The sequence below is a fragment of the Mastigoproctus giganteus genome, chromosome 9 (genome assembly GCF_048544385.1).
Source record: "Mastigoproctus giganteus isolate SK-2022 chromosome 9, ASM4854438v1, whole genome shotgun sequence".
In the NCBI taxonomy this organism is placed as follows: domain Eukaryota; kingdom Metazoa; phylum Arthropoda; class Arachnida; order Uropygi; family Thelyphonidae; genus Mastigoproctus; species Mastigoproctus giganteus.
Genome location: NC_143583.1, coordinates 43,556,863 through 43,570,757, shown reverse-complemented (window position 1 = coordinate 43,570,757; position 13,895 = coordinate 43,556,863). Strand labels below are relative to the sequence as shown.

General features: G+C 35.3%; 1 protein-coding gene across 1 annotated transcript in view; it reads right to left on the bottom strand.

Moving 5' to 3' along the window:
- Nucleotides 1-13,895, bottom strand: part of LOC150080183 (ceramide synthase 1-like) — a 98,101-nt gene that overhangs the window by 26,055 nt on the left and 58,151 nt on the right. The window contains exon 6 of the mRNA XM_090380639.1: nt 6,631-6,770. Coding sequence (XP_090236765.1) covers nt 6,631-6,770 — 140 coding nt within the window. The remainder of the gene's footprint in view (nt 1-6,630; nt 6,771-13,895) is intronic.

Here is a 13,895-nt window from a genome sequence, read left to right as displayed (position 1 = left end):
AATTCGGATAATTGGGGCGGCCACTTAATCGGACCAAAATGCACTAGTCCCGATGTGTCCCAAATAACCAGAATCGACTGTATATGGCTTTTGGGAAAATTCAATACAACTAGGTGTCCAAGCTTGAGAAAAGTCAGCTGGTAACTGAAAATTAAGAACACTGGAAGAAAAATTGTACAGGAACTGCTTGATGACTAAAGCTTTACATACCAGTAACTAATGGTTCAAATGCAATTTGATTAAGACCCCTGTTTGATTTACTTGCAGAGAATGTGAAGTGGAATTTGTGTATTGACTAGGTTCTTTTCTAGAACCATTACTGTTAAAATTAGATGGCAATAAAATTTAGTAGACTCAAACACGGCTGATGTGCTTCCAATTTAGCAAGAAGTATCCAAGCTTGAAGACAGTTACCTTTTACATGAATAATTAAATTTCACACAAATCTTCCGGAATTTAATGCCAAGTTACAGTTAAAATAAATTACATTCAAAATCTTTTAAGAATAACTGCAAATTGATTCCATCATCTTATTTACAGTTTGACGATCATGAAAAACCATTAAGAAATGCAATTTTTTTTTACCTTTACATCACATTCAAATTGGTTGTTTCAAATATGCTTGAAAAACTTGTTCATATTTAGTTATTTGTATTAAGTACAATTATATCACGTACTATTCATTGATTTAATTGTGCAAAGGAACTGGTGGATGATATTACGTAACTGGAGGATGTGACAGTTTTGTATTTCAAGTCTTCACATCATCACAATCCATGTTTTAAGCTGCACCTGTTATTACTGGTGAATAAACATCACAATGTATACCATCGAACAATGCATTTTTTTTAGTGGAATTTTAACTGGAAGCTAAGTCTTACAGAGGATGTCAACAAAAGTTTATTTTTTTGCAATCTACAAACAAATCTATTCAGATATTCAGCATTCAAATAGTGTCACTTGTTTCAGATCGTTTCACCGTAAGAAAACACCTCCAACTTTTTTCCATACCAAATCCACAGTATGCGTGAACTTCAATTTCAGGATAATGTTAAAAGATTAAAGTATTACTGCTGGTTAAAAATTTTACTTTGCTGTGAAGGTATTGAAATTTTGGATAAAATTTATTTCACTGACAAGACATGTTTTCACCTTAATGGCTATGTCAACAGTCAAAATGAAAGTACAGCACTGAAAATATGTACTTGTTTTGTATGAAATCCACTTATATAGCCAAAAAAAAATTCGTGTTTAGTGTGGCTTATCTCAAAGAAGGATAACCAGGTCCACATATTTTGAACAGTGTCATCTCTGATGTTTACTACAGCACCATAATGCAGTTTATTGCATTGCTAGGAGGAAAATACAAAAGATATCTGGCTCACAAAACTGAACAACCTGCCACACCTCATGTTCAACCACTGAATTGTTGAAAGAGTTTTTTTGGGTGATCAAACCATATCACGAGGACTACCAGGTTGCCTGATTTAACAATGCCAGACTTCTTTTTTTGTAAAATATTAAAGCAGAAAATTTACAACAGCAACTGAAAATGCATTCAGCAAAATGAACATTAAAGTACAATCAGAAGTGCATCGACACACTTTATTGTGCCGATGCACTCCTGATCACTTGCAATCAAAAGAATGAACTTCAGTTTATACATGCAAATGTACAAACCGAATGTACAAATGGATGTCACTTCCAGCATTGTTTTTAAACTATTATTGTTAATTATTCTATACTGATATTCTGGAACTGATATTCAGGTAACACTGAATGCATTAGTAGAGTAGTGAATACTGAATGCTAATGCATTCAGTACTCTACTAATGCATTGTTACTAATTCAGTGTTACCTGAATACTGAATGCTAATGCATTCAGGTAACACAATGCATTAGCATTAGTAGAGGCATACGATGAAAGAGAGAAAGCTTATGCAGCATCAGCCAGAAAAAAAAAATGCTACCATTTCCAAATACCTGTCCACCTCAGCCTTAAATTTATTTAGGCTATCAACTTTCAAAACAAAATGTAGTTATTGTGGAATTTATTTAGGCTTTCAACTTCCACAACAAAATGTAGAAGTTGCTGCCCAATTGAAATGCAATTGGGCAGCAGCCTGGAAAGCAAGGCAATGGGAATTACCAGGACTGCCAGGTGTCAGGAACAAGTAAATACATGGGCTGTGTTAGGGTAACTAAGAGTAGAAACAGGTGCTATATACGTGCATGTACACCAACGATAGGAGTATAGTTAATAAATTCAATGAGCTTGAAGTGCTAGTCAAGATATCAAAGGCAGATATTGTTGGGATATCAGAGACATGGTGTCACACAGACATAGAAGTGCAGAACTGGAATTTGGGGAGTACAATGTGTACAGAAAGGATAGACAGGACAGGAGGGGAGGAGGGGTTATGCTGTTAGTTAAGAAACACATAAAATCTTAAGGAAGTGCATCCAATTGATGTTGGTGGACAATGCAATGTTAAGTCTGTTTGGTGTGACAAGCACTGGGAAAGGAAAAATGAGTAGGTGTGTGTTATAGGCCTAATGAATTTGATGAGTATAATGAGCAACAGTGCAGAGAAATACAGTGGGTCAGTAAATTAGAGTGTCTTATAATGGGGGATTTTAATTTCTCAGAATTTGTGGGTTGGTCACTCACACACTAGCAAGACTGTTGCGGATTTATTGAATGATTGTTTTCTACAGCAGCATGTTCGGAAGGCAACTAGAGGGAGTAATTCTCTTCATCTGATTATCAGTAGTGATTCTTCATGCATCAAGAATCTGCAGATAAAGGAACCACTAGGTGGCAGTGATCACAGTGTGCTGAAGTGGGATTTACTCAAAGAGGTAACTACCATCATGGGTAAAGAGAAGGGTTTTTGCTTTCGTAAAGGTGACTACGGTGGTCTGAGACAGTATTTAAATTCTACACAGTGGAACCAACTGATGATGTTACCAATAGCAAATTCAAAATGGGAAGCATTCAAAGATTTAATCTTGGAAGCCACTAGGCTTTTCATACCAACAAAGAAATATTGTTCAAGATTTAGGGCTAAATGGATGTTAGATGAACTAATTAGACATGTAACAGAGAAGAAAAATGCATGGGATACATATAAATTAACATGTGACACAGAAGCCTATGATAGATATAAACTAGTCTGTAACCAAGTTACAAAGGAGGTTAGGCAGGCAAAGGTAGATTACGAGAAATCTTTGGCAAAGGGTGCAAAAAAAAAAACAGCAAAGAGTTCTTTACATATGTAAATACTAAAAGGTAGGGGATGAATCAGATTGGTTCACTTTATATCGATGGTTCAACTGTTGATGATCCTGCTCAGGTAGCTATCAAACTGAATGAATATTTTGCTTTGACATTCACACATGAGGAGTTATTCAGGGAGGGGCATGCCAGAGGTGTATTCAACTCTGGCAGTAAGCTAGATAATCTTGTAATAACAGAGTAAAGTGGAGAAGATATTGTTGAAGATTTGTTATTGTTATTTGGTTTTCAGGAGCATTAGCAACTAAGGCCATATTGCTCCGGGAATATGCCGTGGTCATTCCCTGACCTTTCTGCATCCTCCGTATTTGGTGGTTACTGTTGAAGATAAACACAAGTAAGGCACCTGGGGTGGATGGAATCTATCCAGTTATATTAAAGGAGGCGGCAAAGGAAGTAAGCAAACCTTTAGCCATAATTATGAGAGCTTCCTTGGATTCAGGGGAGGTACCCATGGACTGGAGATGTGCAAATGTGACCCCAATTCACAAAGGTATGATGTAGTCACAAAGGAGGATAAAAGGGAGACAAGTAATTACAGACCTGTTAGTTTAACTTCTGTTCCAGGGAAATTAATGGAGGCACTGGTTAAAGAAGCATTGCAGGATCATCTAGACAAGACTTCAATTATAGCTCAGACACAGCATGGGTTTGTTAAGGGGAAGTCTTGTCTGACTATTTTGATTGGATACTATGATGTAGTCACAAAGGAATTGAAAGCAAAGAATAACTTTGATATCATATATTTGGACCTTAGATAGTATGAGTCAGGGCTGTACGACTCAATATGTTCTACGTTGATAATAATATTAGTAAAATAATAAGAGGAGTTAACCTCAATATAGTGCGTAGAACACTTCCTTATGCTACCCTCCAGAAATTAAAACGGAAAAAACGAAAAAATCGACAACTTACCGGTACATTAGAGTAAAATATAAATAATTAAATAATCAATTTAACACAATTCAAATCAATTTAAAATCAAATTAACGCAATTAAAAGAATCTAACGAAAATATTCAAAGCGATTTTCCTTCCTGAAGCTGACAACGCTTTTCGACCGTATGTCGTGATCACAGGAATGAAAATTACTGAATCGGGTTAAACCTGATACTTAAATAGAGATTATTTGTCTTCGCGCATGCACGTAAAGGTCCACGCATCGGAGATCAAATATGGCCGCTGAACATTAACAGAATTCTCGTGTAATTTAATTTCAACGGTTTCTGCAATTAAGTCGGGTATAATTACGTTGAACGTTAAGTATTTTGGCCTCGTTAAATAAAAAAGTATGTTTTTCGTTAATGGCATGAAAGGCTAGTTGATTTACACGAATATTAAGAGAAAATCGGGTCGAACCTTGATAAGACGAGTCGCAATCACCGTATACCAGATCATTAATTTGTGTTGCGAACACTGAAAGAACCGAGCGATTGTTCAGTATAGTGTGTAACTTCCGTATTGGTCTAGCTACAATTTTAAATTCGGTATCTTTAAAGAATCTGTTTGTGCCGCTGTTCAACATATGGGACAGAAATAAAGTATTTTTTGATATTACCATTGTTGATTGGTGTAGTATTTTGTATCCTATCCTATGCGACGGGAAGCACAGGCCTCAGAAATAAAAAAACAGACACGTTAATAAGTTGCAAAAATTATCGGATAGGTCAAGACATGTTCATGCGAATTCTAACACACTGTCGCGGGCTTGCGACCAAGTTCATATGAGTTGGGTGACACCCCCCCCACAGAATATGTCAGCTAGTTCACGAACACCCCCTCACCCAGTATCCGACAAACCGACAGGTTACAAATCTTTCCTCGTGTACACTATCGCAGGACCAGATTTTGCTTTTATCCAAAGGGCTAAATTATAATTTACCACCTCGAAAACTGCCTAAAAAACAATGCGTAATTGATATTGAATTTGGACTTCGTAATGTTCCACAAAAAGATGTATTTATTCAACAAGTTAACCAAGTAGTGAATAACATAAAAGAAACGCGGCTTCCTAAATTAAATACACATGACAGTTCAGCTTTACGAGAACTTCGGGGAAATATAGACATTATTATACAGAGGGCAGATAAAGGAGATACAGTGGTAATACTAGATAAACATGATTATATTAATAAGTTAGATTCAGTTGTGTCATATACCTCCACTTATCGTGAAGTAGACCCGGCACTGTTTACCAATTTGGTCAATCAATACAATAAAACGTTAACCACATATCGAAAAAACGACTACATTACTATGGTTCAGTTAAAGGAATTGAAGTCCAGAACATACAATATTCCTGCACTTTTCGGTCAGGTAAAATTACACAAGACTGGGTTTCCTATTCGACCTATTGTTTCCTACAGGAACTCAGCATTTTCGTCCTTAGCCACACATGTATATAACATTATAAAACCCTTTAGACAGGTAATACAATTTGGAATTAAGAACTACAATACATTATTTAATAAGCTCAAAGACTGTAGACTCGACAATGACAATTTATTCTCACTAGATGTTACCTCATTATATACGAATGTAAACATTGAATACACATTAGATATTATTTGGGATATGTTAAATAAAAACTCGACACCGATTAATTATACGAAGCTACCTATTAAGGAAATTTTTCACTTAAGTAAACTGTTAGTTGAGGCTAACTACATCACCTTTCGAGACAAGGTGTACAAACAAATTTCTGGATTACCAATGGGTTTGAACCTGAGTGGCTTAATGTCAGAGATCTATCTCTCAATGATTGAGCAGATACATTTGACACCTTTTCGAACCCGTATCACATACTATGGGAGATATTTAGATGATGTTCTAGTTATTACCGATAGTAATACTATCCAAGACATTTTACATTCGTTTAATAATATTCATTCTAGACTCAAATTTACATTGGAAAGGGAGGATACGGATACAAAGTCATTAAACTTTCTAAATTTCACGCTTCTGTCAGTGTAGTACCACAGAGTTGATACGTTACTCTAGGGTTACTGCTTCCCATGTGTAGTACTTTTCATTTGTCAATGTTAAACTTCATTTGCCACCTATCAGCCCATCTGCTCAACTTTTCTAGATCCTGTTCTGAATAAAAATTAAATAAGCTAACAATGAAAGCAAAGTTTTGCATTCCATTAAATGCCAACACTTCAAGTTGTAAGATATGACAGAGAAAAAAAAAAAGTTTAAATAATTAAATATGCCAAATGAGTCAATCAAAGAAATTAGTTTTGCATTATAAGCAATAAATTGCTTATATTCTAGGATAGGTATGCATATGATTTATCTGACTGTTCTATAAAAACTAAAAAGTTTCATTACCCATTTTGGAGGGCAGTTTCTGTACATGTATCTCCTTCTACAGACATTTTGTGAACCTTTTCCACTACATCATATTCCCTTGTGTCATCAACCTCCTTCATTTGACCACTTGCAACACGTAATAAAAATCCCAAGATAAACTTTTAAGAGCAGAAAAAAAGAAAAGAAAAAAAATAAATAAAATAAGTACTAAATACTAAATAAATATTTAAGAAAAATTAGTTCTTAAAATAACTAATAAAACTGAGATGCTAAAATCCCTTCTCAATAATATAAAGAATTTAAAAAAAAAATTCACATAGCAATATACATAAGATTTTGACCCAGCAGGTGAATTATTTTTTTATTTTTTTGGTAGTTGTTGGCGCATCGGCTTCTGTGGCCATAATGCACTTCCCAAGGTTTTTTCAGTACTTTGATCCAAGCCTGAGGCGGGATTCGAATCCACGACCTTTGGGAAGCCAGGCAGGCACTTTACCCACCTGGCTAGCCTGGTCGGCAGTTGAATTATGCTGCTTGATAATTGGTGCAAAATTTAAGTGGCAATTTTTTTTTTTTTTTTTTGAATGAAGAGGCCCTATATTACCCATATGAAAATGTGGAATGAGCTAACTGATAAAATTCACTGCTTAACACCACAAGAATTGCTAAATGATGTCACTGGATTACAAACAATCTGAAAAGTAGCTTGAAGATATAACTGTAGAATAGCAGAAAAGAGTACAGTGCATCCTCATTAATTAAACAGATTATTTGAAATGTGGTGCATTTCAAAGTTTCTACCATGCCAACTAACAATATAGGGTTTTATATGCCTTTTAATATGGATAATTTGAAATATATGTACAACAAAATTTGAAGTCTGAATCAGGTTCCATAACTTCTGAATTTGCTGTCTACTTCAAAAAGATTGCAGAAACAAAATACAGTCAAATTAAAGGAAATATAAAGAAATATTGCTATTGTCCAGTAATATATAGGATCACAGAACAATGTACCACCTTTAAATTTTATATTTTTACCTCAAAGAAATGAGTGCTTTGTGACACTCTGGTCTTCAAATCTGGAATCCTCAGAAGATACCCTGAGCTCACTATGGTTCTGTCTAGCACTCAACCCGATATCTACCATGCTCAACAACAGAAAGAATGGATATAACCTCAAAGGAAGGAGAGAAAAACCTGTACACTCTCTCCCACTTGATGTACATGGATGACAACAAGCTCTACATGGCAACCAATAAGCAACTACACTGAGCCACCGAAGAATTCAGCAATGATATTAGGATGGAATCAATGATATCAGGCTAGACAAATGCAAGACCCACAGATTGCACCAAGGAAAATTAGTCAGCCAAAACTACTAGCTGTAGATTGGTAAAGAGGTAGAAGACATGACAGGGGAAAGACCTACAAATACCTAGGGATGATGCAGGCTCAGCAGTTAGAGCACAAGGAAATCAAGGCCTGCCTACTGAAAAATACCATCAGAGACTAAGCTTGCTCAAAACAAAGCTGAATGGAGGGAACACAGTTAAAAACATAAACACCTATGCAGTCCCAGTGCTAACATACTCCTTTGGGATCATAGATTGGGTTAACACCGAGCTGGATGATATGGTAAGAAAGATAAGGACAATGATGACCAAGGGCCACCAACACCACTCGAAGTGTCAGCTGAGGAGAGACTGACAATAGCTTGTAACTATTAATATTGAACGGGCCCAACAGACTTCACTGAGAAACAGAAAACAGTGATAGCTAACCTGAAAGATTACTTCCAGAAAAATACAGAAGTACTTTACCAGGCCATAAGGAAGATAGACAAGCAGTATAACCCCAGTCACCTAAGCGAGGAGCCCCTCCCACCCAGATGGCACAAATGAAGCTAAAAAGATGGGCAAAGAAGACACTTCATGGTAGACTACACTGAACTCCAAGATCACACAGATAAAATGGCTTCCAGTGCATGGCTCACGAGCGGGATGCTCTTCCCCAAGACTGAAGGATTCATGCTTGCCATCCAAAACCAGGTAATCAACACCAGAAACCATAGAAAATACAATCGCCAAGGAACCCAGAGTGTCAGATGACTCATGTCAACAATGCCAACTGGCCTCAGAAGCAATCCAACACATCACTGCAGGATGCAAGGTGATCATCACTTGTAGACACGACCAGATAGCCAGGATAATACACCATTTTCATGAGAGAGAAAATATCATCAGAGAGAAAATACCAGTTGATCAAAGAAAGTGTACCACATTACAAGTACAAACACCAGGCAGTACTAGAGACCCCAACCCACAAGCTGTACTGGGACCATGCCATAATAATGGACAAGACAATCCCACACAACAGACCAGACATAACCCTTGTTGACAAGAAGAAAATGGCTATCTATCAGATTGATATAGTGGTGCCCAACACTGGCAACCTCTAGAAAGCCCATGAGGAAAGATCAGGAAGTACACGAACCTAAGACAGGAGATCAAAGAGATGTGGCATATGCAACAAGTAATGACCATCCCCATCATAGTGTCAACACTGGTGTGGTGCCAAAGACCCTACATAACACCCTAGCAGCAATAGGTCTCCCAGAGAACACCTATAAGGAATTCCAGAAAGTAGCAATCAGGCTACTGATTGCTACTTTCTGGAATATAGTCAGACAGTTTCTCAACCAACAGTAACACCAGACATAACAATAACCCTGTATACTTAGTAGTACTGACAAGGGGTGGAACCCCCCCCCAACTGCATGATTAGAATAACTCATAGGAGAGGAAGTTTATGTTCTATGATAAAAATGGCTTGAATATTCGGTGTATATGACAGTATCACTATTACTGTGAAAAGTTACATCTATTTTTGAACCCCTTTCTACATGGTTGAAGTTGTATTCATGCACAATGAATATTTGTTTGCAAATATCTGATTACATCTCACTTGAAATTGAAAAATCACATCTACATTAGTAAACAAAACAGTGTTACCTTTTCCACATTTTACAATACATGAAAAATCTTGCATGTCTTCTGAAATTTTGACATATTGCTCTGGTTTCATACTGAAGGACACTGTTCATTACCATTGCAACAAAAAAGTATGATGAAATTTGCAACCACAGAGAATGCCATTTCCCCACATATGTCGTGCAACATAGACCAGCATATCTGAAGGCCAATTCTTTAACAAAAAAAAAATTTGCAGACTTTTCAAAAAATTCAATGTTTTTTTTTTTTTTTTTTTTTTTTTTTGTGGAAAAGATAGTTGTTGTTATTTAGTTTTTAGGAGCATTAGTAACTAAGGCCATATTGCTCCGTGGATATGCAGTGGTCATTCTCTGACCTTTAAAAAGATAGAGACAATTATATTATTAAAACGGAAAGGGAGGATCAAAAAGATGGATGCTCAATTTTAAATCTGGACAGTTAGCAGCTAAACACTGTATTGTCCATGTGCTTAATAATATTTAACTATCTGAATATGCATTTTGAAATGTCACTAATAAATTTTGGGAGGTGGATAACAGCTAAAACGTTGACTCCAGATGAATTTTAATTCTTCAGAAAAGAATTAAAAAAGAATTAGAAAAGAATTCTTTAGAAAGAATTAAAATTCAGCAAGGTTAATTATTCAATCATAATTCTTCAATTCTTCAGAAACAATAAAAAAAAAACTTTAATCAAATTTTGTATGAAAAATTTTCCTATAAAATTTTACTCTAAACAGTTGTTATAATGGATCCACAGCCTAGGACATCAGGACTGAAAAAGAACAGGGATAGATAGTATGATGAAGCTAATGACATTGAATCAACTCTTGAAAATATGTCATCTAATAGTCACACAGAATTCTATTCAAGTGATGTGGATTTTGAATCTCATTCAAATGCATCTGTTGATGTTAGAATGCTACAAACAGCAGATGCTGGTGCTACTTGGAGTGATAAGTCCTCACAGATGAAATCCCTTCCATTTACTAAAAAGAAGTGCTTACTTGTTCTAGTGCCCCAGAGAAATAATCTAATTGCCACCTTAATAGGTAACTCACAGTACTGATAAATATTAATGATTTGGTAACAGTACACATTTGGACTTCACCACTTTGCATAGTTACCAAATTCCCTCAGGAATATGTTTCCTAACATTTTAAATAAAATGGAAAAATTAGAATTAGTATGATGATACAATGCAGATTTTAATGATTTTTATTAATTTTTTTAAAGAATATTACTGTACAGCTGGAAAAGATTGACATCTTTAAGGAGTAATTAGGGATGTTGTGATTGAGGCAGTGCATGCATATATAAATAATAGTAACTAAAAGTAAATATAGTATATATGTATTTACTTAGATAGTGTGAATCAGAGCTGTGCTACTCAATATGTTCTACGTTGATAATAATATTAGTAAAATAATAAGAGGAGTATACCTCAATATAGTGCGTAGAACCCTTCCGTATGATACCCTCCAGAAATTAAAACGGAAAAAACGAAAAAATCGGCAAACTTACCGGTACATTAGAGTAAAAAATAAATAATTAAATAATCAATTTAACACAATACAAATCAATTTAAAACAATTAAAAATCAAATTAACGCAATTAAAAGAATCAAACGAAAATATTCAAAACGATTTTCCTTCCTGAAGCTGACAACGCTTTTCGACCGTATGTCGTGATCACAGGAATGAAAATTACCGAATCGGGTTAAACCTGTTACTTAAATAGAGATTATTTGTCTTCGCGCATGCGCGTAAAGGTCCACGAATCGGAGATCAAATATGGCCGCCGAACATTAACAGAATTCTCGTGTAATTTAATTTCAACGGTTTCTGCAATTAATAGTCGCGTATAATTACGTTGAACTTTAAGTGTTTTGGCTTCGTTAAATAAAAAAGTATGTTTTTCGTTAATGGCATGAAAGGCTAATTCTGACGCTGCTGAACGAGAAACACGAACTGAGGCTTCATGTTGATTTACACGAATATTAAGAGAAAATCGGGTCGAACCCTGATAAGACGAGTCGCAATCACCGCAAGAAATGTTGTATACCAGATCATTAATTTGTGTTGCGAACGCTGAAAGAACCGAGTGATTGTTCAGTATAGTGTGTAACTTCTGCATTGGACTAGCTACAATTTTAAATTCGGTATCTTTAAAGAATCTGTTAAGCTGTTTGTGCCACTGTTCAACGTATGGGACAGAAATAAAGTATTTTTTGATATTACTATTGTTGATTGGTGTAGTATTTTGTATCCTATCCTTAGCTTATCCTTGTACCCTAATTCGGTTTATTGTGGTAATGGAATAACCCCTGTTTAAGAATCTGCTAGTTAATATTTGTATTTCTGAGTACAAAGCAGAATCCGTCGTTGAATATTTATAGGCATTAAGAAATTGATTAAAGATAATCGATCTTTTGTAGGTGAACGGGTGATAGCTATTATAATGTAGAAGCATACCGGTGTTTGTAGGTTTTTGATAGATGCTAAATTGTATTTTATTCGAGTCCCGAGTAAGCGTGAAATTTAGAAAGTTTAATGACTTTGTATCCGTATCCTCCCTTTCCAATGTAAATTTGAGTCTAGAATGAATATTATTAAACGAATGTAAAATGTCTTGGATAGTATTACTATCGGTAATAACTAGAACATCATCTAAATACCTCCCATAGTATGTGATACGGGTTATCACATACTATGGGAGGTATTTAGATGATGTTCTAGTTATTACCGATAGTAATACTATCCAAGACATTTTACATTCGTTTAATAATATTCATTCTAGACTCAAATTTACATTGGAAAGCGAGGATACGGATACTAAGTCATTAAACTTTCTAAATTTCACGCTTACCCGGGACGCGAATAGAATACAATTTAGCATCTATCGAAAACCTACAAACACCGGTATGCTTCTACATTATAATAGCTATCACCCGTTCACCTACAAAAGATCGATTATCTTTAATCAATTTCTTAATGCCTATAAATATTCAACGACGGAATCTGCTTTGGACTCAGAAATACAAATATTAACTAGCAGATTCTTAAACAGGGGTTATTCCATTACCACAATAAACCGAATTAGGGTACAAGCTAAGGATAGGATACAAAATACTACACCGATCAACAATAGTAACATCAAAAAATACTTTATTTCTGTCCCATATGTTGAACAGTGGCACAAACAGCTTAACAGATTCTTTAAAGATACCGAATTTAAAATTGTAGCTAGGCCAATACGTAAGTTACACACTATATTGAACAATCGCTCGGTTCTTTCAGCGTTCGCAACACAAATTAATGATCTGGTATACAACATTTCTTGCGGTGATTGCGACTCGTCTTATCAGGGTTCGACCCGATTTTCTCTTAATATTCGTGTAAATCAACATGAAGCCTCAGTTCGTGTTTCTCGTTCAGCAGCGTCAGAATTAGCCTTTCATGCCATTAACGAAAAACATACTTTTTTATTTAACGAAGCCAAAACACTTAAAGTTCAACGTAATTATACGCGACTATTAATTGCAGAAACCGTTGAAATTAAATTACACGAGAATTCTGTTAATGTTCGGCGGCCATATTTGATCTCCGATTCGTGGACCTTTACGCGCATGCGCGAAGACAAATAATCTCTATTTAAGTAACAGGTTTAACCCGATTCGGTAATTTTCATTCCTGTGATCACGACATACGGTCGAAAAGCGTTGTCAGCTTCAGGAAGGAAAATCGTTTTGAATATTTTCGTTTGATTCTTTTAATTGCATTAATTTGATTTTTAATTGTTTTAAATTGATTTGTATTGTGTTAAATTGATTATTTAATTATTTATTTTTTACTCTAATGTACCGGTAAGTTTGCCGATTTTTTCGTTTTTTCCGTTTTAATTTCTGGAGGGTATCATACGGAAGGGTTCTACGCACTATATTGAGGTATACTCCTCTTATTATTTTACTAATATGTATTTACTATAATGAATAATAATCATAAATGAAGAGTAAAAAATTAAAACATACAGTATAAAATAAAAAAGAAATGATTGACGTTGATAGCTAAAGTTTTCTGAAACAAAATGAGAAGTCGCTCCCTATTTTAGGGTTCTCTATAGCACTTGAAGGAAATCTTCAACTTTTCTGATTATGTCAAGACTGTTCCACATTCAAGTCATTTTGAAAATCTACTTCAAAAGGTGTGTGAAGGTGGTGTAAGGGAAAGCAGGCAATTGAAACAAAAATTCAACCCCATCAATATAACAGC